Below are 24,349 nucleotides of genomic sequence, written 5' to 3'. Positions count from 1 at the left end.
TTGGATACTCAGCATGACTTATCTATTGTGAAAACTGCAAACCCTTATCGCTCAAAACAGAATCTTCACTCTAAGGAACTGGTATCTGATTCGTACATTATTGTCTTAGTTTAACATACAGGAATCTTATCTACCTTCGGGTAAAACCCACCCTTTATCTTCTGTGTTATGATGAAGCTTTTAACCTTTTGAAAACGCCCGGAGCCAGCGGCGTTTAGAAACAACCCCCGCCGCTGCTCGGCAGAGATAACGGATGAAGTGCAAATTTTCCGTCTCCAGTAGCGGTGATTAGCCGTGACGCCTGTGCGGGAAGCTCCAGGTACTGTGAAGACGAATGGCCCTGCCTGGTGATGTACCTGAGGGCAAAAAGAACCTTTATTTACTATAGCCAATATGAAGAAGGAAATGAGGGAACTTCCACAGACGCTAGGCTGATTGCATCGCCTATCTGCCTATAGGGCCATTACAACATCGGACAGCAGAACTTACGTTACACAGACTACTCAGACACCTTTAACAGACGATCACTCATCAGCGCATAAATCATTATCGCCAAGTAAGTGAAAACAAATCCCTACTCAAGAAAACCCAACTGAAACTTATGATGCCTTTTCATGTTGTCATGTGGCATGTTGAAGCAGTTGGGATATAAGCTAACGGCTTTGGTTACACAACACCTCCAGAATAAATATATATCTTTGCTTTGTGTGATTGGAACTACCTGATGTAAGCATGGAGAAGCTATAATGAGGTATAGATGTTGTCCACACAGAGATAAGGTAAATGATCGATTTCAGTCACCTGGGTATATCACACTCTGCGCACTCAGCTAATCGCCACATGTGGTGTAATTCTGTGGAGCCACCGGTCCGGGTTTGCACACGACCTGGACACGCTTAGAAAAGAGCTAGGCATCGTCCTTTCGGAGGGGGACGTAAAGCCGACGGCCCCGTGCACAAGGGACCTGTTGGCCTCAAGCGTCAAATTTCTCAACGGAGTAACGGTGACCCGGTGTGCTTGGCCAAAAACACGATCCGAAGTTAAGCCGCATTGCAGTACCACCAGCTACTTAGAGACGCACGATGTTTCATCTTAGTTGAGGATTGTTGCTCTGCCTTTTCTTCGTGAAAAAGACGATGACATTGGTGACAAAACGACGCACCGTAGACCCTACCTTACACCCTCCAGTGCTTTTTGAAAATCACATCTAGATATCATCAATACATGATTTACAGATGAAGTTACGTGTATACTGTCATTTATATCAGTGGTATTACAGTTATATAGCGAGACTGACACTGTTTGAGTCTAATGTTGTTTTTAACCTATTCCTTGTTTAATCAAAGCGGCGAACCATTGCATACGATTGCCACATCATCTAGTGAGGCATTTCTGTTTTGTGTGCATTACGTTGCATTGTTTTGCTTTACATCTGAGTTGCTTCACAGCATACTACATAGGCTTCTAAAGATAGTTCAGTTTGTTTTTGTTTTTGCTATGGTAACAACGTACGTTAAAGTACTGAACGTATTGATAATAGTATAAAGCATATCATCAATGAAGATTAAAAGTGATCTGAACCTAGATCGCCCCTAATTACTACAACAAAGGTCGCTTCATCGTGCGTGAATCGGAGATAACGCTTTTTCGTTAACTCATTGAAAAGGAATGACTCATGTAGAACGGATCGTCATCGGGTTATTGACCGGGACTGCGGCAGATCAATGTGCTGGGATGATATGTTGGGTTATCACCCCTTTCCACTAGCGCGGCGACATCGTTGCGACCACGCTGCCACCGAGATGTCAACGAATGTCATAGATATAAAAAAGGCCTTTTGTGGGCACCAAAACATGGACATGCAAGTGTAGGCAGGCCTCGCACAACCTATATACAGCAGCTGTGTGAGGATACAGGTTGCAATTTAGAAGAACTACCGAGAGCAATGGAGGACAGGGAGAACTGGAGGAGGAGGGTGATGTTCATCCGTGACATTCTCACGACAAGATGATGATGATGCATAACCGGTAAGCCACCCCATGGCGTAACACACCACGTTTGTACTGAAGAGTACATACTGTATATCCGGACAGATTTATTTGATCCACTCACAATGGGAAGGACCACTAATCATTCCGATAAGTGTAGTTGGCTATATTACGTGATCGAGGTGTGGCTCGCCATGTAACGTCCTATCCGAGAGACGTCGCTAGTCGCATCTAGGTACTCATTTTCACCCGAGCGAAGTGAAGAACGTCGTGTAAAATGCATTTTCCAATGGCACAACGTCAACGGGACAAGTTCATATCAGTCATACATTAACTGACAGACTTTTAGATAGACTTTTAGATTTTTCATGACATTCCAATATGAGGTCAAGGGTTACACAAATCCGTCTCAGTGAGGTCTCAGCGCGATCGCCGTCAGGCGGAATGACGGCCTTATCACGTCACGCAGGAGACGACAACAAACGGTAATCTTTGAGACGTCGCTACCATTGCTTTTGAAGTTTGATTTTGTGCAGGACAATGACTCCATTCGTGCCGAAGAAATCTCCTTTTGATGGTTGGTCGGTTTTTCTATAAGCTTATCGTGATGATCATGAAAACATCGATCTCAATGTAAAGCATATTGATTTATTTCAGACTCAATGGCATTGAGGAAAAATACTCACTCGGTTAGCCTGGTAGCCAAACCTATTATAGCTCCCGAGTCTCGGAGAAGACAGAAGAGACTCGGGAGCTATGATTGGATTGGACACCAGGCTATCACACGGTACGAGTTACACAATACAGAAAAGGTTAGCAATACGTTTTGAGATTGTCTTTTGCACCCAAAATGCTTAGGGTTGTCCCATTTTCCATGGGAATGACGATGTCACACACAGATTTACTTACAGACCCATTCGCTTTCTCAGTATTCTTGCCGCAGAAAAAAATTAAGACCTGTCGGGAATATCTAAGGCCTCATGTAATATTGATAGCTTCTCTGCTTAGGAAGTCTTGATGCGATTATTGCTAAAAAGGGCGGCGCTGTTAATGACCGGCTTATGTATTACGAGGGTTATCCAATTTGTAAGGCTTCGCCGCTAAAGGGCATGGTTTGTTCTTTGAGGGCGGGGGGGGGGGGGGGTGGCAGTATTGATCATCTCAGTGAGATAATTATATTTTGCATGCCGAGTGAAAGGTGTGTAATTAGCAGTAAATGTAAGTGAAATTTCAATCTGTAATCTTTCTAAAAGTAAATAATGTATTTGTATTCTATCTGTAAATTGTTTTGTGTCCGTCCCTGCACGTTTGGTCATCACACGACCATCGTACGCGTGACCTGGGCTTTGGGACCTACTTCCTTTCTTATTTCCGAATAAAGAAGGATTTTACATACATATATTGGAAAACATATGGTGGTACATGGATTTACATCGGAATATTCTCTTCAAGTGGCCTGATCACCGTACCTTGGGAATATGACGTCCATTGTTATGACGTGTGCAGTGACGTGCTTATTTCTTCATGGGCCAATCAGGTGCTGGGTATGACCATCCCATCATCGGCACTGCCGCAGCACGAGTATAGCCCCACTCTCCATGCCTGGATCCGCACGTTATTCATCACTTCGTTGTCTACATGCAAAAAGCCATGAAGATCCGTCATCCCTTTTTCTGCAGTATTGTCCATCTGAGTCTACAACAAAATCGCTCGGGGGCGAAAACCTACGCCACCCCTTCACGAGCCCAAGAGATATTTACCTTCAATTTTGACAAATCATGACCATAGTATGTCAAGAACACCAGATATCAGTATCAAAACGGAAAGTCCTGTTGCAGTACCATGGAAAGTCGCCAGGGGCCCATAATCTAATGATTTAACACTTTTTGCCAACACCTACTAACACATTGAATATCATAAAGCTCCATCGCATTCTCGAGTTATGCTCATCTCAAACAAAGCAACAAACAAACAAACAAACAAACAAACAAACAGACACACACATACATACATAAAAATACACCAAAAAACAGCTCCCAAAACACAATCTCCTTGGCGAAGGTAATAGACTCTCCAAACGCACCGGCCACGGAGCCTGCTGTCCCTCCCACTGCGTTGCGTGCGTGCCGGTAATCTGTGAGATGATCCACGTGCTTCAGGAGGTGTGTCTCCATCGCGCCGGTCCATAAATCCGCGCGTCATTATAAAGGGACCAGCTGGCACGCTGCCCGATCAGACGCCCGCCAGTCTTCACGTGGAGGGCTTCCGTCCGATCGATCGGAGATGAGCCCAGTTCGAACGGCTTTACTTTTTAAACAAGGGCGAATCGTAGAACGAATTTTGCGGCTCAGTCATCTCGATCGGCGTCAGGTCTTGTTGTCACCCCTTCCAAGCTGTGCGCTGTAGGCTGGAACTCAGTGCGATGACCCAGTCGTCGTCAAGTCAGTTATCTTTCATTCTCCCGTGAATCCAGCATCCGTTAGGACTAGAATAGCTTGTAGGTCCCAAAGAACTGAAGTGTCGTCTGAAACAGAATGGCGCCCCTCAGCGTGCTGTACGTGGCGCCGGGACTGCTGTTCCTCGCGTTGCTGGTGCTGGTCGGCGCGACGGAATCGGACGGCGGCGGCGCAGAGGAGGAGGATGAGGACGACCACTCGCACGAGGTGCTGCACGAGGTGCCCAGCGGGGAGGAGATGCACCACAAGCCGGAGACTGGAGGTCAGTACATCGCTGTCTGTTTGTATAACATTTACGTCGATGAAGGATCGACATATAGATGATAATATATATACACGTCAGTGACTGAGAGAAAGGCAGTTGAAGATACTTGAATCGTATGATTCTTTACAAAATATATCCAGTTACTTTTGTAACTGTTGGAGTCTATCGTTGTCTGTTTAATATTACGTCGATGAAGGTTAGACATCAAGAAGACGATTCAAGATGATAATGCACATCTGTAAGCGACTGAGAGAAAGGGAGTTTATGCTACCGGAATCGCATGATCGTTTGAAAAATCCAGTTGCTGGATAACAGCAATCTTGTATGTCTGTTTGCATCTGTTTGCAATATATCGTTGCCTGTTTGCTTTTACGTGGATGAAGGCTAGACATGATGATGATATACACGCGTCAGCAACCGATAAAAAGGTAGTGGATGCTACCTGAAACATCTGACTGTTTACAAAATCTATCATGTTGACTTTGCTTTAAGTGTTAAACTGTTATCTTGTATATCTGAATGCTTTCGCTCGCAGCACATCGTTGTTTGTTTGTTTTTTAGTCGATGAAGGTTAGACATTTAGATGATAATGCACACAAGTCAATAACCGAAAGAAAGATAGTGTTGCTACCTGAAGAGTATGCTCGTTTACAAAATGTCCATGCCTTTACGTCGATGAGGGTTAGACATTCAGGTAACATACACGAGATCACAGTTAGATCTAGTAGATAGCTTGTGTAAACTGCCAGACGGTATTGTTCATAAGTGACTGACAGAAAGACAGTGGATGCTACCTGAAACGTCTGTTTTTTTATCGTTTACAAAATCTATTCTGTCGCTCATAATATATATAACTATTATCCTGTCTATCTGTTTGCTTACGTCAGCAAGAATCATATGTCTAGACGTTGCAATGCTGAGCTTTAATATCGCTGAATAGAACAGCATATCTACATTGACATAAACATGCAGCGCCGGTGTACGTACGTGGATTTATATCGACATTTCATGATCGTGTTAGAGGGTACGCCCCTGTTACACGCTCCCGGTACTCTGACTTATAGCCCTGATTAAATGATGTGCATTAGAATTATGTGTAATATCGGGAGCCGTACACATCCCTATTCATTAGGCCACACGCCGGGGCGAGATGCCAAATTCCATCACACGAATACTAAACTCAGGCTGGGCTGTAAAATAGATGCGCATGCTGTAGATTTCACTGGCTACCGGTAGCTTATTTTACGGAAGTGTAGTCGGAACTCCGCCAGCTTGGGAAGCGTTTGGTTGTACTTAAGCGCCAACCTTCGGACGATGAAAATTGGCGCCTGAGTGATCTCTAGTTGAACGATGCCCTGTAGGACAGAAGATGATGAACGCCAGCAGTCAATGGAACACATGTAGTCCCGTCATGGTATCTTGCATCGAACGTTAATCAGGACGTTGTAATTTTGATATAATGTTTGCTGTGATTATTCTGTATCTGTATAAGACACCATTTCCTAAATGATATGGAAGTTGGCATGTCTAAATTTGTTTACACAATAATAGTGCTGTATTTACAAAATTGTACAATACGCAAGGGACTTCAGCTTTTATGAACAACTGCCAACACCATTTAATCGACCCGTACCACGTCAGCGTGCGCGGTGATCAACTAGCTATGTTTGAGAATATGTCAGATAAAGAAAGGCCATCGTTAAATAGTATTGGAGTACCCTGGCGTGATGTAAAGGCGTCTAGCTTTTCATATCAATGGTGCCGCGACACACAAAAGCAAGGCGTGCAGCTTCAAATGTGGCGGCAGGACGCTTGTGGGACATTCAAAGATGTTGGTATGACGGTTAGCTTGTTTGGCCAAGAACCCAGACATCCTGGGTCCCAATCCCCTGACATGCCACCAATGCTGTGCCCTTGGTAAAGACACACGGCTTTCCTCACTCCACCCAGGTTAAAAAAATGGGTACCTGACCTCAGTTGGGGAGGGAAAAGGCGGTGGAAGGAGATGGACTGCCTCTGCCCTCCAATACAGTGCCAAAGACACAGTGGATAACAACACACTGTCCCTACAGCCTCAAAAGGGCTACGGAATCACCTTTACCTCCACGCTTTAAAGAAACAGATGAGGAATCGCACAGTTTTAGCCAACTGTTTTCAATGAGCTAATATGATGACGTCTCATCGGGACCGTTTTCCGGGAACACCGCAACATTTTTCATCGCTTCATTGATAACTCCGACAACTACCTTGATAGAAGGAGGGCAGCTTAATAGCGGGACTTACCCTAATGGACTCCCCTCTCTCCTCTAATATTGTGTATAGGCAATGTCGAACGAGTGAAGAATTAGCCCCATCCGTCAAATGCCTCTCGCACGAAACTGTAATCATACGAAGAGAAATCCAGGTCACTGGTTCAATACCCGGCCATAAATGGTCTACTTTTTTTTTTACGGAGTTTGCGACTATAAACGGTAGTAATTTCGTGCTCGGGTGATGTGAAATTATGCCTCTAGGGCGACATTAACCGCTACGTTGTTATTTGATACGTTTGCAATTCGCATCCCTTGTGAGTGTTTGGATAAATCCGCTCAAAGCCATTTGATACTGATGTAGGTGAAATTTCATTTACCGTAACCGGCGTTTCTGTTTTATACGTTGGCAATACTTATTCTTTGTGACCACTTGTATAAACATAGTCAGAACCAAGTGAAATGTCAATGTATAAACCTTGCTGCAGTGTCAGTCTCTTCTTTTCCCATGTTAATTACCCGTTGGGAATTGGTGTGTTAGCGTAGATAAGAAAACGACGAGCCTTTAGTACTCACTAGTATTTGCATGACTTGTGTATTGGTTTGTTGCTGATGTGTAGGAATATGCATCTTACGGATATGGAGCTCTTTTGTCGTACAGTGAAGTTTCAAAGGCTTCCCAAGCCTCCTCTGACGCAGGAGTGACGTTAAAGTGCCGCCTGAAAAGCTTTCGTTACGAGGCAGCGATGGGCACAGGAAAGAGAAGTAGATCTCTTTTCAGCTGAAAACATTGATTCATTCTCTGGCTCTCAAGTGCAAACTGACTTTCTATCTACCACTAGAGGTGGGCGAGAAATGATAGTGGTTGTTGTTAGTGACTGATGTCTGCAAAAGTGGTATATCGTGTGGAATGATGGTTAGAGTGTTTGGATCAGAATCAAGAAGTTCTTGGTTCAAACGCCGGGCATTCTTCGATGCTTTGCCCTTGAGAAAGGTACTTGTCACGAAGTGTTCACTTTGCTCAAGTGAAAATGAGCACCGAGCTTTAAGTTACATCTAATAGCGCTTAAAACTTGTGTCGGTACGGATAGAATTCCACTCGATGTCAGTCCTGCTTTCCCTGGATATGATAATCATAACGATATTCTCGCTAAACAGTTAGTAATGGAATGACCGGGCATTGACCGATCAATACAGGGTTGATGATCTTTATTTACTAGACTAAATGCGTAATGATCGCGACCACAGATGGTGGGATTCTAATATGTACTCTCGGCTGGATAAACTTGAGCAATGAAACGTAAAAAAAAACAGACCCTGATCAAGACCCCGCGGATTGAACCCGCTGACTCAGGAGTCCCTAGTGCCATATGCTTCCTGGTGGCAGCACTTTAGCTGTTCTGTGAATAAAAAAGATATATACCGCTTAATTTGACCCCATATGGTGACCACGGTAGATCGATACAGGTATATCTATCCCAAACGCATCATTTGTGACCACTGGATGGAATGACCAGGGGGAATCTGCCTCATATTTACTTTCCTTACCTCTTGAACGTCCCAATACGTTCGGTTGAGGTGGATGGGGCCCTTGTCCAGATGAAATGGGTAGAAGGACGGGGCCACCGGTTGTAACTTTAGTTTCAGCTGAATGCGGGCGTCTAGCACTGCATTTTGTATGTAGAAAACGAACGCAGTGACGATTCGATGTCTTTTAATAGACAAGCATCTATAGAGGGTAACATTGTGCGTATAGAAATATGGCATTATCCGGGCCCTGCACATGTTGAATACCTAAACATAAACCATATCACGCTGTGCGAGCAGTTATGCACGTAAATAGAACTGCTGCGGCGGACGTGTGAGATGAATCAGCTAATGAATCGATTAACGACCTTGACCACGAGAGCGCGCCCTTCACTGATGTTCCTGACATCAATACAACGACAAATGCAATTTATAGCTCCATTCGTTTGAGCGCTCGAGCATCTCTAACCTTGATACTTGAGATTGCGCATGGTCTTATTGGTGATGGGTTGTAAATTGAAATCAGAACGCCGTGCCGTGACATTGAAGCTGATCTATGAATATATCACCAGCCCCATGGTCACCGCAGATTCATGCTACGGGCGCAGGAACAAGAAATCGAACTCTATTATTTACAGAAAGGTCAAGTTGGTCCCGACAGTTCCCACGGCCATTGTAACAACTTCAAGGTTGATTTGACAGCATGCCAATGTGATAACGACGCATAGACGGTGGCGTCGGTTCAAGTCTATCAATTGTTCGGCCTGAAAGCATAACGTTTATCACAATGTAGAGATAAAGCCTATCTTTAAGGTCATCACAGAAGTGCAGCAGTCAACAATAAGATTTACTCCTGGCGATTAGTCTGATTCACCGGCTATTCACAGATGCCGCATCAGCAGTGCGAGGGTCAGGAGCTGATCGGCCCTAAGGGATAGTACGTGCGTAACGAGCGGGGTCCTGCCACCGCGGTGATTAGAGAAGAAGGGTGATCCCTTTCTGCCAGCTCTCCTCACGTCTTCTGCAGGGGATAGTGATAGTGCAGGAGGAGGGGTTAACGCTGCTGGTACTGTCTCCTGCTCTCGAGTTGCCGTCGCGTTGGCGTCATGTTTGGACCTGAACCAAGTCCTGGGTTCTGATCCGCTGACATGCCACCAATGTTGTGCCCTTGGGAAAGGCACGTGCACTTAACACGACATCCCTCACTCCACCCTGGTGTAAACATGGGTACCTGACTTCAGTTGGGGAGGCAAAAGGCGGTGGAAGGAAAACCGTTGGGCTCCGCCTTCCAGTACCGTGCCCTAGACACAGACCAAGTACCCTCACATCCTAAAATATATGGGACTACCGTAACCTTTTTCCTTTCTCTCGAGTTGTGTTGGTTAGTTTTACAATCTGAGGCATGACATAGTTCATATTTTCATTGAATTTCCATCATTTTAGTCTATGATTGCTGATGATGAAAATGGTAACAATGGTTTGAGACTGTGGCAAGCTCCAGGTAAAGATCTCTTGATGCCCAGCGTCTATGACGGGTCCTAATGAATGAGAGAGCGTGATCACATAGCTAGGCACCATTTGTCTACTTAAAGCGGCTGATGACCAGAACATGCTTAAGCCTTAGCAGACCATAGGTTTTTAGGGTTGAGGATTTAGGTTAATGGAGACATCTGTTTTAATTTCGGGGATGACGCCGTGAATAAGTGAAGGCAGATTGGGTGCTACCTCGTCGTGGTAATGAAAGCACACAAAAATATGTATGAGCTGAAAACTTGCTAAGTTCTCGTAGATTGTTTCCAACTTTCATTGAAGCTCAGCGTTCATCGTCGCCTCAGTGGTTCTGATGCAGAATATCACAGCCTTATCACAGCCACTAATGAGCAGAACATCCTAAAGCACCAATGGAGTAATTCCAGCACAGCAGGTATTACAAAGGATTTAGCTCAAATGAAAACATCAGTCATAATTTCAGGAGTCAGATATGCACTGCGGCCACTAGATGATGATGCCCCATCCAACTGGTAAAGAACAAATGTTCTTATCTCTTTTTGTGGTAATGAGAAATTAGAAAAATAAAACTTCCAGTTGTTCTTGGTCATCGTTCTCAATTCCATCCACATAGATGCTCAGTATCTTTAACGCAGCTTTGCTTATTTCACAGAAGAGCGTGTAATCATACAATAGGAACCTTGTTCTTTATAGGAAGACACTGTTCAATTCTGAAAATTCAGAAACGCTATATCGCGCAAAAAGAAGCTGTGTAGGATCTGGAGTTAATCGATACACCAGTCTTTATCACGGCAGACATACGTGCTTTAATTAAGTAGCGAGAGGCATATGTTTTCTTTGTGTTGCACCCCAAAGTTTCTTCAGTGCTCTTCTTCTTAAATAAAGAAGGTTGTCAGATTCCGCAATCTAATTTGAATTGCGCATAGAGACGACATGCTTCCTTCGCTCGTCAAAATTCTTCCTAAAATTCAGACGGTAATAACCCAGGTATCCTGCAAAATCCAAGTGTGATATAGACAAATAGGCAAACTGATATGAGTTAATCTAATGCAAAGACGAAAAGAAGAGGCGAACGATGAATACTGATGGCTTTGGGATCAATTTAAAGGCAATCTAAAAGATTGATTGTAACAATAGCCGAACGCAGAGCACGATGGTGGCAGTTCAATTTTATCCCCTTGATAATCGCAGAGATCATACCAACTGGAAAAAAACTGCATCCTCTTTTTTGTGGAGTTTTGAGATGATTTGTGAACCTAAACAACAAGGGCTTACAAGGCTTTAGTTAAGCGGCAACAAAAGCGCCATCGTCCTCAGAGAACCTTAAGCAGCAAATGTACCAGTATGTCACCTTTCCCTATCGACGTCCCGAGAACAGTGAACGTTGAATGATGGTTGGAGTCCTCAAGCAAAGTACTTCGTGCAAGGGTACTAGAGGGCCTAATCCAGCCGATATCATTTGTCTTACGAAAAGGCATTCCTTTCCGACAGCCTTGCAGTGCCTCGCTGTGTGTTCCTAAGATATATCTGATATGTGTTCAAGATATACTATCCGGAAGGGCTGGATGATTGCCAAAAATTTAAGGCTGAACTAAGTAGAGTTTGTTATCAATGAATAAAGATGTTGAAGGATTGATGCCTTGCGGATACTCTACTTGTTTGTGCATTATGTATTAAAGTTAAAATACAATTGCCAACACAAGAATTTGGACTTACCCAAATTTTCGACTGATCATCCCCAGTCCTTATCAAGGAATGAGCAATCCACTGTCTCTGTGACGTCACATTATGTAGATAGGACACTTGACTCAGAGTAAGCAGTGGTTAATTCGTTGTAGAAAGTCTGTAGCGCCCTCCGTCTCTGTTAAGGGATGGTTGTAAAGCCCTGATGTAGGTTGCCTTTTTAATCCTCTTGCATGCGTGTATGCACCAAATGAAAATGTCGTTAATTTCCCAAATGAGGCAGAATTTTACCTTTACCTGCCAATACTGTGGAACAAATTTGTCTTGTTAACGAATCCCACAGTTCCAGATGCTGCCGTCATCAACTGTCAGCTGTGCCTAAAATGCAATATTACTGATATACAAGGGTCCACAGGAGATCGATTATACGTGGCTGAGTTATGAGCAGACTGGGTTTTATTGCGATTAGGGTTCGGCGACAGATACCTGTTGACGTAAATACGATCCTCATTACCGCCTTGAATGGTACAACTGCCGATAAAACAGCACGACTATCCGTCAGAAATACTGCCCTGTACAAAGGTTTTCAAATGAACGCGTAAAAAAGGAAGACCGCAATGGCCGTTTTACGGTGTGTCTTGGTAGTTTTCTGTCGTTATGCATTTCCTAAGTGGCCAAATGTTCGACTTGATACCTTCGAACGAAGACAAAGTTATGACAAAACTAGCAGTTGTGGCCAATTAGTTCGTATTTTTCACCACAAGATCGACGAGTGAACTGATTTATCATTGAAGTTGTCTCGCTAGTCGTCCGGAGAAGTAGAAAACATTGGTCTTATCTCCGCAGGACAGAGAACTAATTTCACACCATGATCTTGGCCTACTGCCTGTAGTGAAATGCAATAAATCTATGCTTTGAAGCAAATAGGACACACCAATATTGCCCCAGCAATGCATTATCTGATTCAAACTGTCTACATGCTGTCATCCAAAGTTTCCCAAAAAGTGGGAGATTAATGGGGCAATTCGTCATTTCGAAGTGCACTTTTCGTAACGAAAGAACAATCATCCAATGGCTTGGCGAGCTATTCTTCTCCCACCAATGACAGTCTCCAGAACCAGCCAAACTATTCCTCAGACTCAGACAAGTCTAACTCCAGAAGTGAACCAGTCCTCATTAGCCCAATTTCCAGGTCTACTGAAGGAAACTTGAGCTCAATATCTAGTCAACATGTCGATATTCTGGGACCCATGAGAGTGTGGGAGGTTGAGAGACTCACAGTCCTGGACCTTTGCTCTTCTACTTTTGATTTCATCCTCTGAATTTACAGTCGGTGTATTCAACATTTATCATTGCATCTTCACAGTATGACTTTACCATAACCTGTCAGAGAGAAGAGTGATGATGCAATAAACTTGTCATGGTGCTATGAATGATGGCCAACGTATTACCTGTGAGGGGCACCTTTAAAGTGGCCTCTCTTAAGAAACTTGAACTAAAACTTTACTCTCCGATAAAGTGTCTGATAATGCAACCTAACTGGAAGGGGTTTAGCCTCAGACTAGATGTAGAATTCGAATGTACCATATAACTCAACGGAACCATGTGATACGATAGGTAGTAAGTCTGTGGTTACTTAACTCTGAAATAATGTTCTTTACATGGTGAATCGACACCAACATAATTCAGACACTGGAGATACCCTAATCCCGGGACATCAGCACTATACCCATCATGCTATTACCTGCCCTTAGTGATAACTTACCGGGAACTTTCCAGAATGTTCATCAACTCTCAAAGACACGACAGCAAGAGGAGAAGAAGTCATTAGTGTGGAAACCAGACACGCTGAGCGTTTTCAGTGTCGTTACCACATTAAAAGCCATATCTATCTATCTATCTATCTATCTATCTATCTATCATACAGTTTGTCACCAATTGTAACCGGGTTAGATCTGATTACGAGTGTACTGTCGATGAATTCCAGAGACTCCTTTTGCTCACAGAGCTTTTGTACGACCCCATGATGCAGTACAAGTAATATATGGTGAATCATATGGTATGATGGAATGTTTGTTGGTTTGGAAGTTACATATACAAACAATTGGACTAATTTTGAAAGAAATTTTGATGTTAGCGACTATGATGTTTGGAAATGTTTGGACTGTTCGTAGAGTAGTTAGCGTTCACTTGGCAACAACTAATGACAGCGTGCGCTGCTGCAGGTATCTTGTTACAATCAATGTCTCCAAGAGTTGCAATCAGACTGTCTGATCAGGTTTCATGGTTGATGCATGGTAGGCAGGATGTGGCAGTGGAGCGGAGCGCTGCAGCTCATTTTCGATATCAAATGGCGGATACAGATGGAAATGGGCCCATCATGCGAACTTCGCAATTTCAAACTAGATATGAACCATCTGAAATTGCGGTGTATAGAAAGGGATATCCATTTACAACAGTGTGGATGTGCTGTCTCGACTCATTTCCCAGAATGATCAGCCGACCTGGTACCTATCAACAGTATAGATTAGAGAGCCTTCATCAGTCTTAGAGAAATCAGATCAATTTGATCATATGATCATTCTGCCGGTTCGACATCTGTCCCAGTATTCCAACACACAAAATTCTTGCAGCTGTTAAAAGTTTTACATTTGCTGACAGAGCAAGAGTTCGAATTCATGTTGCTGAAGAAAAATGTACCAATGAGAATTCTCGAAGTTGATAGTACAAAAGTTAGGCAAGCAACTGAACATGTTTTGTACAAAGTTATCCAGTTGAGTACCTCATTGAATTAATGAATGAATGAATGGTTTTATTTGATCATTTTGATCGGATATCGGAAAGTACCTTGCAGTCATAGGCTGAATTGCGCACATTTTACATTGTGTTACATGAAATAAACTGGTGACTTTAGGCAAAACTGTAACATTATCTGGATGTTTACCCTTCACAGACGTACAACTCTTGCAAATATTTGGCACTGCACGGGTTAGCGTGTCAAAATTGTCTCATTATACTACTTCTTTGAGCTAACTAGAATCCAGCAACATCTGCTTATTCCTGCCATTTGTTGTACTAGAACCTTTTCTCGTCATGGACCAATAACGTTACTGGTTTAGAACATTGCGTAAATAACTGATCACTTTGAAAGAAGAGCCTTGTTGACAACATGTTAGGGAGAGATTCCGTGACATGACTTACACAAGGTGCATGTTCAGAATGTTTCGGTACTAACTGCCCATCAATGTCTTTCAGAGCGCTGGATGGACGTGACTCTCGCAGCCCATCTCCTCAGCTTCGGGGCGGTGTCAGAGGTGACCATGGTGCGTGAACAATCTTTACACATCCGTCAATTCAGAATCCATGAGTTTGATTTTTCCGCGTTACTGAAGACAGGAGATTCGTCACGCTGTCAGGCAGGTCTGACCAGGTGCTCCTACATTCTGCCTGATAACCTGGTCTTCTGACAGGTCTGCTCTACCATTCTGCCTGATAACCTGATCTTCTAACTGGTCGCAACTGTAAATCCTAAATTCCCGTAGACTTTAAATTCTTACCATTCATTTTTTTTCTTAAAGCTCTAATTTCAGCCCCGGGTTGCAACAGCAGCCTAAGCAATTGCGCATTCGCAGAATACGAAATAAATTAAATAGAAATGAAAATGAATGATTAACTTCATAATAAGTATATGCGCTTTAACTTTAGTTCAACGTAATGTTATTGAATGTAGTCATTGGAAACAAAGTAATGTATGATCAGGTAGTTATAAACTTTCAGCTAGCATTATCGCCTGAAAAAAACTGAACCATCCATCTTTCGAAAATGAGTTTTGTCCCATTGGGCTGATATGGCGCTTTTATCATATTCCCCGCGGCAACTTTGACATTTAATCAATAAACGGATACGTATGTGCTGCCATTTCCGAGAACTATCCCGTGAAATTCCTTGAAAAATGTGATTTTCTCAGGCAAACTACGTCTGAGGTCACTGACCTCAACACGCCCTGCTGTTTGATGATCCATCAAGTGCCGCGTCTTGTCACCGTTTAAGTTTCAGAAAATTACGGTTTTTATGGATGTTGTCCAAAAAGACAAAACCAATCACTAAAACAAGATTTATCGAGGTGGATCTCTGGGTATCTACTCTTCATATCTGTGAGAAGATAAAGTGAGGGCTTTGGCATCGGTTTTAGTCTCATGATGTTTTTGTTATTTCCATTTCGGCAAATGTTGAGCCAGTGGCTATATCTTGCTCTCTTAGTATGCAAAATGCGTTATGCGAAGCTGATGAATTGGTAACGACAAATGTCTAGATATGCATTGCTGATGAAGACAAGAAGTCTAGGGTTCTAATCATGTTAAAAGCAGATGATAAAAGGGCAAATAGAATATCAATTTTCGTTCGGAAGCGAAGAGCCGAAGTCAGATCAAGATTATCCGTAACCGTTGTGACAATGATTTCTTCGGGACCGATGTGAATCAATTATTAATGAGTCATCCTGCTTTAGTGTGCACGTCCAAAAGCAGTAAATGTCGAAAGCATAATAAAGCTCACAAATATTAACTGTAAACATTCCAAATAAAACGAAATGCCTTCAGACCTTCTAGACGTTATTAAGTGAAGCTGGTGACCTGGCATTAAGGAAGGTTTGGATTAAAACATAAACAACTAGGTTAAAGGTTACATAGACCTCTCGACCTCTTACCCACTAGCTTAACCACTCGACCATCGACGCCACAAATCAAGGCCGTCACCATTGTATGTATGCCTTTGAATTCCACATAGAATCCTTTTACTAAGCCAATAGACAAATGATAATGAATGTTTGTGAAGCTCTTTTTGGACATATTTCGGGAAGAGAGCCAGCGTGAATGCCAGATTCATTACTCTTCTAACGTTACAAGAGGAAGAAGAATGTGTCACATATCGCAAAATCGATTTTAATTCTATTCCCGTGCAGCTTTATCAGAAGCCCGAGAGTGATGAATAAACTTCCAATAAATTCTTACGCATGGTCCTTCACTTTTACGTCGATGTAGAACAGACTAGGAGAGCAACATTTGCAAGAAAATACATAATGTCTATGCTCTGTTTATTCTTACTGTCGGAGAACGCCGTATCTTGTCAGGATGGCTGGCGCTTAAGGACTCACAAACTCACACAAGAATCAGATAGTTCTTTCTTGTTAGTTTAATGAACACGTCCTTCTCTCAGGTCTTCACCTCCCCGACTGCTGACTGACCTACTTTTCTATCTCTAGATCTAACGGGCCCTTCTAAGTTATCTCAAGTGACTCCGTCTGGCCTTTCCAAGTTATCTCAAGTGACTCCGTCACACATGCTCCCGTTTTCTTTGATTGAAACTCCTATTTCAATCACTAACCTAAAGTTTACAAAACTTGACAACGCCTATATGTCTGAACTCATCAGTAGATATAACTACCCTAGAGCGTACTGCTTTTGCTATGACGTTACACGATACAATGGCGAGATAAACATCTCTGTGACTTCTAACAATCTCTAAACTAGAAAGAACAATTAGTTTAAAAACAACCATTGTTTTGACTTACAACACTCTCTAAGAACATGCATTCACCTACTGGCTATGGCCATCTCATCTTTCAAACCCACAAATACAAAGAGATTATACAGTACATATCATCAGAACACAAAAGTAAAACAAACTATTCATGACAGTCCCTTCTGAATGTCCGAATGTTGCTCACTGTCCATGTTGACCGTCGCATTACATCTAGCCTACGACGGCGCGTCCGCATCGGCGCGTTAGTCGCTCGCGAGGTGAGGCTGTCTCTCTCCCTCCGACCTTCTGCCGTGACAGCTTCTCTTCAATTTCGCGCTCCCTCGCCGCTGTGTCCACGGGTTTTGCGTCCCCAAAGATACTTCTCTGGGAGTTAGCCGATGCTTGGTGAGGATTGCTCACGACAGGTTTGGTACGGGGTGCCAGCCGGAGTTTTGGCCTCTCTGCGAAATATGCAGCCGGACCCCTTCCATCGCGTCTACCGCGCCCATAATTGCCTTTGTTACCACAACGACCCAACTCTGGTCCGTTATCGTTGGAGGTCTTCCTCCAGTTGCCTGCGGTTCCTACTTCCCTCCTTACAGATGACTCCAGCTCCCCTGACGCATACAGCTGTATCATTCTGGCCAAGTTCGGAATGTCCCGGCCGATGATAGCCGGACGCGGCAGGTTCGGTGCTACCTTGGCGGTTAGCCGATATACCTTAGACCCGATATCGATTTCCACTTCAGCGTCAGGGTAGCCCTTCTCGTCACCGTGAATGCACGTTATCTTCCCTCGCCTACTCGGCTTGACCTTTCCCGGATTGACTAGATCTGCGTGTATCAACGTCTGCGTGCTTCCTGTGTCCAGTAGAAGTGGCACCTGGCGACCTTCCACCCGGCCCTTGACTTCGAAAGCTGATGATGGGGTATTCCTGCCAACGTAGAAGGACTTTGGAGATGTGCGCGCTTCGGACCTGTTATGCGGGCAATCCTTGACGAGATGCTCCAGGCTGTCGCACACGAAACACCGCCTCCCCGTCGGGAGGTATTGCGGCTTCTCTCGCACCGCGCTCTCTCCCCCGGCGGACAGCTCGCGCTTGTGGGCCATAAGAAAATTCTCGGCCATCTGGGCCAGCTCCTTCAGGTCTTTAGGAGCCCTCTCCCTCAGATGTACTGCCAAGTCCGGGGAGCAGGTTTCCATGAACTGCTCTCGGACGAACATGTCCCGGAGATCCTCGTAGTGCTTAGTTGCGTCGGACAGCTCCACCCACCTCTCCAGGTAGCTGTTTATCCTTACCAGGAACTGCCCCGGACTCTCCGCCGCCTCCGGCTTGCTCTGCCTGAATTTAGCACGGAAGCCCTCCTCCGTAAGGTTGTATCTCTTCATTAAAGCCTCTTTTACGCATTTGTAGTCCTGAGCCTCCGTGTTGTCTAGCCTTGAGAACACTTCTAACGCTCGGCCCGTTAGAAGGGCGCAAAGGCTGGACGCCCAAGTATCCGGCTCCCAGGCGTTGGCGGTGGCAAATCGCTCAAACCTCTGTAGGTAAGCGTCCACCTCATCCTTGCCATCGACGAATGGTGGTAGCTTCGGCGCCTTCGCCCGGACACGCTCCGTCTCCGTCCGGTCCTCTCTCACCAGGCCCAGCTGTATCATCTCCCGCTGGTGTCGCCTCTCCGCCTCTCTCTCCTGCCGCTCCTTTTCCTTCTCCTCTGCTTCAAACCTCCGCTTCTCCACCTCCCTCTGCCGTTCGAATTCCTTCTCCTCCGCTTCTAACTTCAACTTCTCCGCCTCCCTCTGCCGTTCCTTTTCTTTCTCCTCCGCTTCTAACTTGAGTTTCTCCGCCTCCCTCTGCCGTTCCTTCTCCCTTTCTTCAGCCTCTACCTTCAGCTTCTCAAGTTCTCTCTCCTTTGCCCTATCCTCTCTCTCCACGGCCTGCTGCTGCTGGACAAATTTCAATAGGTCTTCCCCCGCTAGACCTAGTTTCTCCCCAGCTTCAATGTATTTGTCCATCCTGTCACCTTTTCTTTTTGACCACGTTACAACTTATTCACTTGAAACGGCCCGTCTGGCATCCAGCAGCCTTGGAATGCTGTTGCTCCCAGCATACACTAATCAATACCAGATGTCTTCGTCTCTGCACTACACACAGCTCTTTTCACAACAACAACTGGCCTATTCACTGTTGACTCGATGAGGAACTTTTCCTCTTCTCCCGCTCGGAATACTGTTGTCCTCTCCCAGCATACACTACTCAATGTCAGATGTGTTGGTCTCTGCACTACACACTGCTCTCTCACAACAACAACTGTCCTACTCACTGTGGACTCGGTCTTGCTCCTTGCCTTGGGTCTTCACCTACTGTTGGATGTCTTCGGTGAAATGTCCCACTTCTTAACACCACGTGTCGGAGAACGCCGTATCTTGTCAGGATGGCTGGCGCTTAAGGACTCACAAACTCACACAAGAATCAGATAGTTCTTTCTTGTTAGTTTAATGAACACGTCCTTCTCTCAGGTCTTCACCTCCCCGACTGCTGACTGACCTACTTTTCTATCTCTAGATCTAACGGGCCCTTCTAAGTTATCTCAAGTGACTCCGTCTGGCCTTTCCAAGTTATCTCAAGTGACTCCGTCACACTTACTAAAACACAATCATACATATGATGACCAGCCCCTCTAGAGCTCATTTCTGCCACTTGACCATAATGTAATCGAACACCACAGTGTCTGCTACTCTAGTTCTACTTGCAACAATTGTGACATCCATCTACTTCAGGTCATAGACCTCATTTGTTTGGAGAAGAATTAAACAGCCCAAACAATAAGTTATCTTCCGTGAAGGTAAGCATGATATTGTGAAATGTAATTTGTACGAGCGTATTCCCACCTGAAGACCGATAGATGATGATGATTTGAATTCTGTGCCTTCCATTTTGAATTTTTAGAAGCTTTCTGGTGTTATGTCATTTAATCCTCACTGACTGGCAGAGGTCATTGACATTCCGCGACAGCATGCAGGCAATATGCTCGTAGACAGGTTTGTGACTGCTGGAGACACTATAAAGTTTACGACGTGAGTTTCCAAATCCCTAGCCTGCCTCTCGCGAGCCCGATACAGATAAAATATGATCTGTTAAACACAAACTATCCCACAAAATAGCATCCGTTGGGAACCCCTATCACGGCTTTGCCAATTAAAATTGATTGTGACGAATGCATTATTTCATGGTACAAATGAACTGTACCTTAAATCTGTAGTTTATCACAATATAGCAGACATCCCATCCTACAAATCCCTCTAAGCAGAGATAGATATTAGAAGTAAACTATCCTAACAGCGAACACAGCACGCTTTATGTGTAGGTTTGAATAATGGAGCGAGGTGCAAGTCGTACATTCTCTGTATGGTCATAAAGTTAAGTCTTGTCATACGGCTTCCAAAACTTTCGAGGTCTTCGAGAGGTTGGCCAAAGTTTTCCATGGACCGGGCTGGCTATTAGAAATAAGAAAACCGTGCTATTGCTCACCTGTTGGGATTGCTCTGTAAAGATACGTGTCAGGCGCAATGCATATAATCACAAACATGATGGCATCTAAATTCATGTCATCGATGGCGGGGGACTATGAGCTGTAACAGGTGGTGTTCCCAGGTGTTGAGAGAGGGACGCCCTTTCATGGGGATAGGTGTTGCTGGAATATTCACGAGCGTGACATCCTGTGTTATAAAACAGATCGCAGCCTTTTAACAACCGGATGTCACAATTTTACAGCGTTCTCAATGCGTGAGTGATGCTCGGTTCATTGCGATGGGACTGTAAAAGGTTTTACAACCACTGCCCGGAGTAATTCAGATGTGTGGAGAAATCTGCCGGAGTGTTGGCACTGGCAGCGAAGACAAGCAAATTAATCAATTCGCCAAAAATAGTTACTCAAGCAACTGGATAAAATTTCGAAACATTCAGGTCATTCAGACGTTTCAGACAGCATCCGCTATCTTTAGTCACTGACGAAAGATCGCGGATGCTGTCTGAAACGTCTGTTTCGAAATCTTATCCAGTTGCTGGAGTAACTATTTTTGGCGTATCTTACAACATGGATGTCTAACCTTCATCAACGTAAATTAATCAATTGATTCCCCTACGTCGCTAGCCTGAGTATCAGCTTTTTAGCTTTCGTCCGCTCCCCACAGGCCAGTAGCGGATCGCGAGGAGCGGACGAAAGCAAAAATGGCTGGTACTCAGGCTACTACGTCTCATACCAATATATACGTTTTGCCATTTATCCGACAATACACCAGGGATGTAGTCATATTTTTGTGTTGTGTTGTGAACAGAGTATAGTAATGAATATTGCTCTTAAAGCCACACTTTGTATTCAGAATCACGAATATGCAGACAATTCAAATCAGAGAATGTACGATTTACTGGCAGTGTGCCCTCACATGTCGTTCCATTATTAAAACTTACCCCTATCTCATGCTGTGTATGCCGCTTTCCCTACTAGGTTAGTTTATTTCCAAGATGTATCTCTGCTTACAGGGATTTTTAAGATGGAATGTTTTCTATATTGTGATCAACTGTACATTTAAACTACAGTTCATTTGTAACATCCAATTATTCATGCATCACCTTTAATTGCAATTGGTAATGATCTTGTATTGTTGCATGTTGCTATGTAGTTTTTTGTAGTTTCACGCTAGTTGAAGTCTAATGTTATGTAAGTGCTGTGTTATGCGCTCCGTTATTGTATACATGTACAGTGTTTTTATTAATCCAGGAAAAGTAGATAAGATTTTCAAGTCTAATCTAATGGATTTCTAATAAAACATCAAAAACATCAAATTGGCAAAAGGTGCGGAAGGGGTTCCTATCGAATGCAATATCGCAAAGTTACAACTAGTTTTATGACCTGCTAAAACTTCCTGGTGAGTTGCTATATGACTGCAATATGTCTATTCAAACGTGACTATGTTTTTCATTGGAAACGTTCGTTGTACGAAACGTTAGTAGTTTCAGTCCGATCCGCTTACCACTTACTCAATGCTGTCAACATCGCGATCTTCATTTGATATAATGCTGAATATCAACCTGATTCATTGTGACTTTGTAATCAAAGATATTGTATTGCCAAGTTCTCAAGACAAGGAATGCATACTGCATACCCATGAACGTGGGCGTGCCTCACACGTCAGTTCAAGTCGTGAGACAAATGAACATGCCGGCAGTGTTGTTGGTAGGCAAACGACAACGGTGTCATCATAATCCATCAACATTAAGTACTGTGCCAATAGCATTAAGTGGTGCCCATAGAGGTGGTCGTATCTAGGTTAGAGACCATTTCTCACCTCTAATTTGCGACCACCTGTCGTGTTTTTTTTAGGTTACTCGAGTTCAGAGTTCTCCTTCGTCTGTCGTCTGTTCAAACTTCGTAGGCTATGATTAAGTGTGAGTCGCTGAGTACTTGAAATTTCCCTTACGGGCTCATTCTGCCTACGTTCAATGCATTTAGATGTATGTGCTGAGCTGGCATGTGGCCCATCTGGAAGCAATCATATCTTGTAAATGCCATACGGTGACATTCTTGCCGATACGCTCTAAAAACTACGTTGTCGTGTCGTTAAAGACCTCTATGAGCTGCATTAAGACAAACGGCCTACCAGATCAAGCTCTTCAAGATGCTGCAGATCCATAATTAGCAATCACTTGGTTTTTCGTTTCGTTTCAAGCAATATTTCAATTATATTTCATCTAATTGATACCCTGGGGAATACCCATCCACCACGAAATTGCTTTTTTCTATTTCTACTACATTCACATTACAGCTTGTTCATAAATCTATAGTTTTCCATACACCAAGTTGACCCAGATGATTCTGATACAATGGAACAAGGTACGGGCATATCCATGACCGAGTTTTGATCTCTTACAATCTGCCAAGAACAGACCGCTCTGATTTTCTGGTCGCGGATCCTAGTTCTCCTTCCACCTGATGACCAGATATGATGACTATTGATCCACATCTGGTGTACCGAAGTCTCAATATGTCATGTGTGTTCCAATTTGCACCCATCATTGCGTCCACGTCAGGTATCGTCAATAACAGTTTGCTCCTGTTGGGATGGAGGGTAACCAAAGACAAGACTTTGTTTCCAACTTTGCTCTGGTCTTCTGCACGTTTACTTTGGTGCAATGGCCTGCTTTCGTTTCAACAACTCTTTTATATATGCAACCCTCTTTATTGTAATCAGCAAACAATGTGTGATATTAAACCAGCAGCAAATCTAGCGGTAGGAAGTTGTCATTATACTACGTAGTGTACTACAATATATAGCATATCAATGAAAAAAAGACACGACTTTACAGTGTGTTGATGAAAGTTAGACATCCAGGTAATAAGATACGCCAAAAATAGTTACTCAATCAACTGGATAAAATAGCGGATGCTGTCTGAAACGCCTGACTTTTAAAATCTTATCCAGTTGCTTGAATACCTATTTCTGGCAACTTTACAATGTGATTCGCAAAAGGTACGTGACTATGTATAAGCCTGACAGTAGATAAACGAGCACGTCCCATCCCCGTTGGAAATCAAAATGAATCGATAGCAGTCGTGCTGGTAAGCTCGTTAAACGGCGGTCCGGGAACACCCTCGGTGTGATCAGGCCTTCTATCCTTAACATAGGGTGAATCGCAGGTCACACATTAATCGATTTTAAATGGGAAATTGTCCCATCCATCTGTATTACGGCACGCTGATAGCCGCACGGGCTGAGCGGGAGTCTTAAATGATAATTGCTTGTAGTTAACCCCTTCCTTCAAATCTACCCCTGGGGGCTGCCATATTTATGGAATTAATTTTTTTGGTGCCATTATCACTCTTCGGAATCTGGTGTGAATGCGTGAGGAAGGTATTGTGGAGATGTCGTTTACTTTTCAATTAGCTGAGATGGTTGGATAATCACCAATCAGTGGTCCATGTGGGCGGTATACATAGTGGTTTGGCTAGCAGTGAAGTGATAGAGAGGTCACGGGTTCAATTCCTGGCTTTCCTTGGAGACTGCAATTTAAAGAACTTTCCTCACTCCACCCAGGTGCAAGTGAAGTATAGTTAGGGAGGTTAAGAAGGAACATGCGTTGGGGGGGGGGGGGAA

At 43.8% G+C, this 24,349-nt stretch overlaps 1 protein-coding gene across 1 annotated transcript in view; it reads left to right on the top strand.

Annotated features, from left to right (window-relative positions):
* Nucleotides 1-4,188: 4,188 nt before the first annotated feature.
* The window catches only part of LOC136438756 (glycine receptor subunit alpha-2-like), a 32,204-nt gene continuing 12,043 nt past the window's right edge, over nt 4,189-24,349 (top strand). The window contains exons 1-2 of the mRNA XM_066433674.1: nt 4,189-4,706; nt 14,933-15,000. Coding sequence (XP_066289771.1) covers nt 4,523-4,706; nt 14,933-15,000 — 252 coding nt within the window. The 5' untranslated portion in view covers nt 4,189-4,522. The remainder of the gene's footprint in view (nt 4,707-14,932; nt 15,001-24,349) is intronic.

This window comes from Branchiostoma lanceolatum, chromosome 7, assembly GCF_035083965.1.
Source record: "Branchiostoma lanceolatum isolate klBraLanc5 chromosome 7, klBraLanc5.hap2, whole genome shotgun sequence".
Taxonomy (NCBI): Eukaryota; Metazoa; Chordata; class Leptocardii; order Amphioxiformes; family Branchiostomatidae; genus Branchiostoma; species Branchiostoma lanceolatum.
The sequence above is the reverse complement of the archived record's forward strand: the minus strand, read 5'-3'. Positions and strand labels throughout refer to the sequence as shown.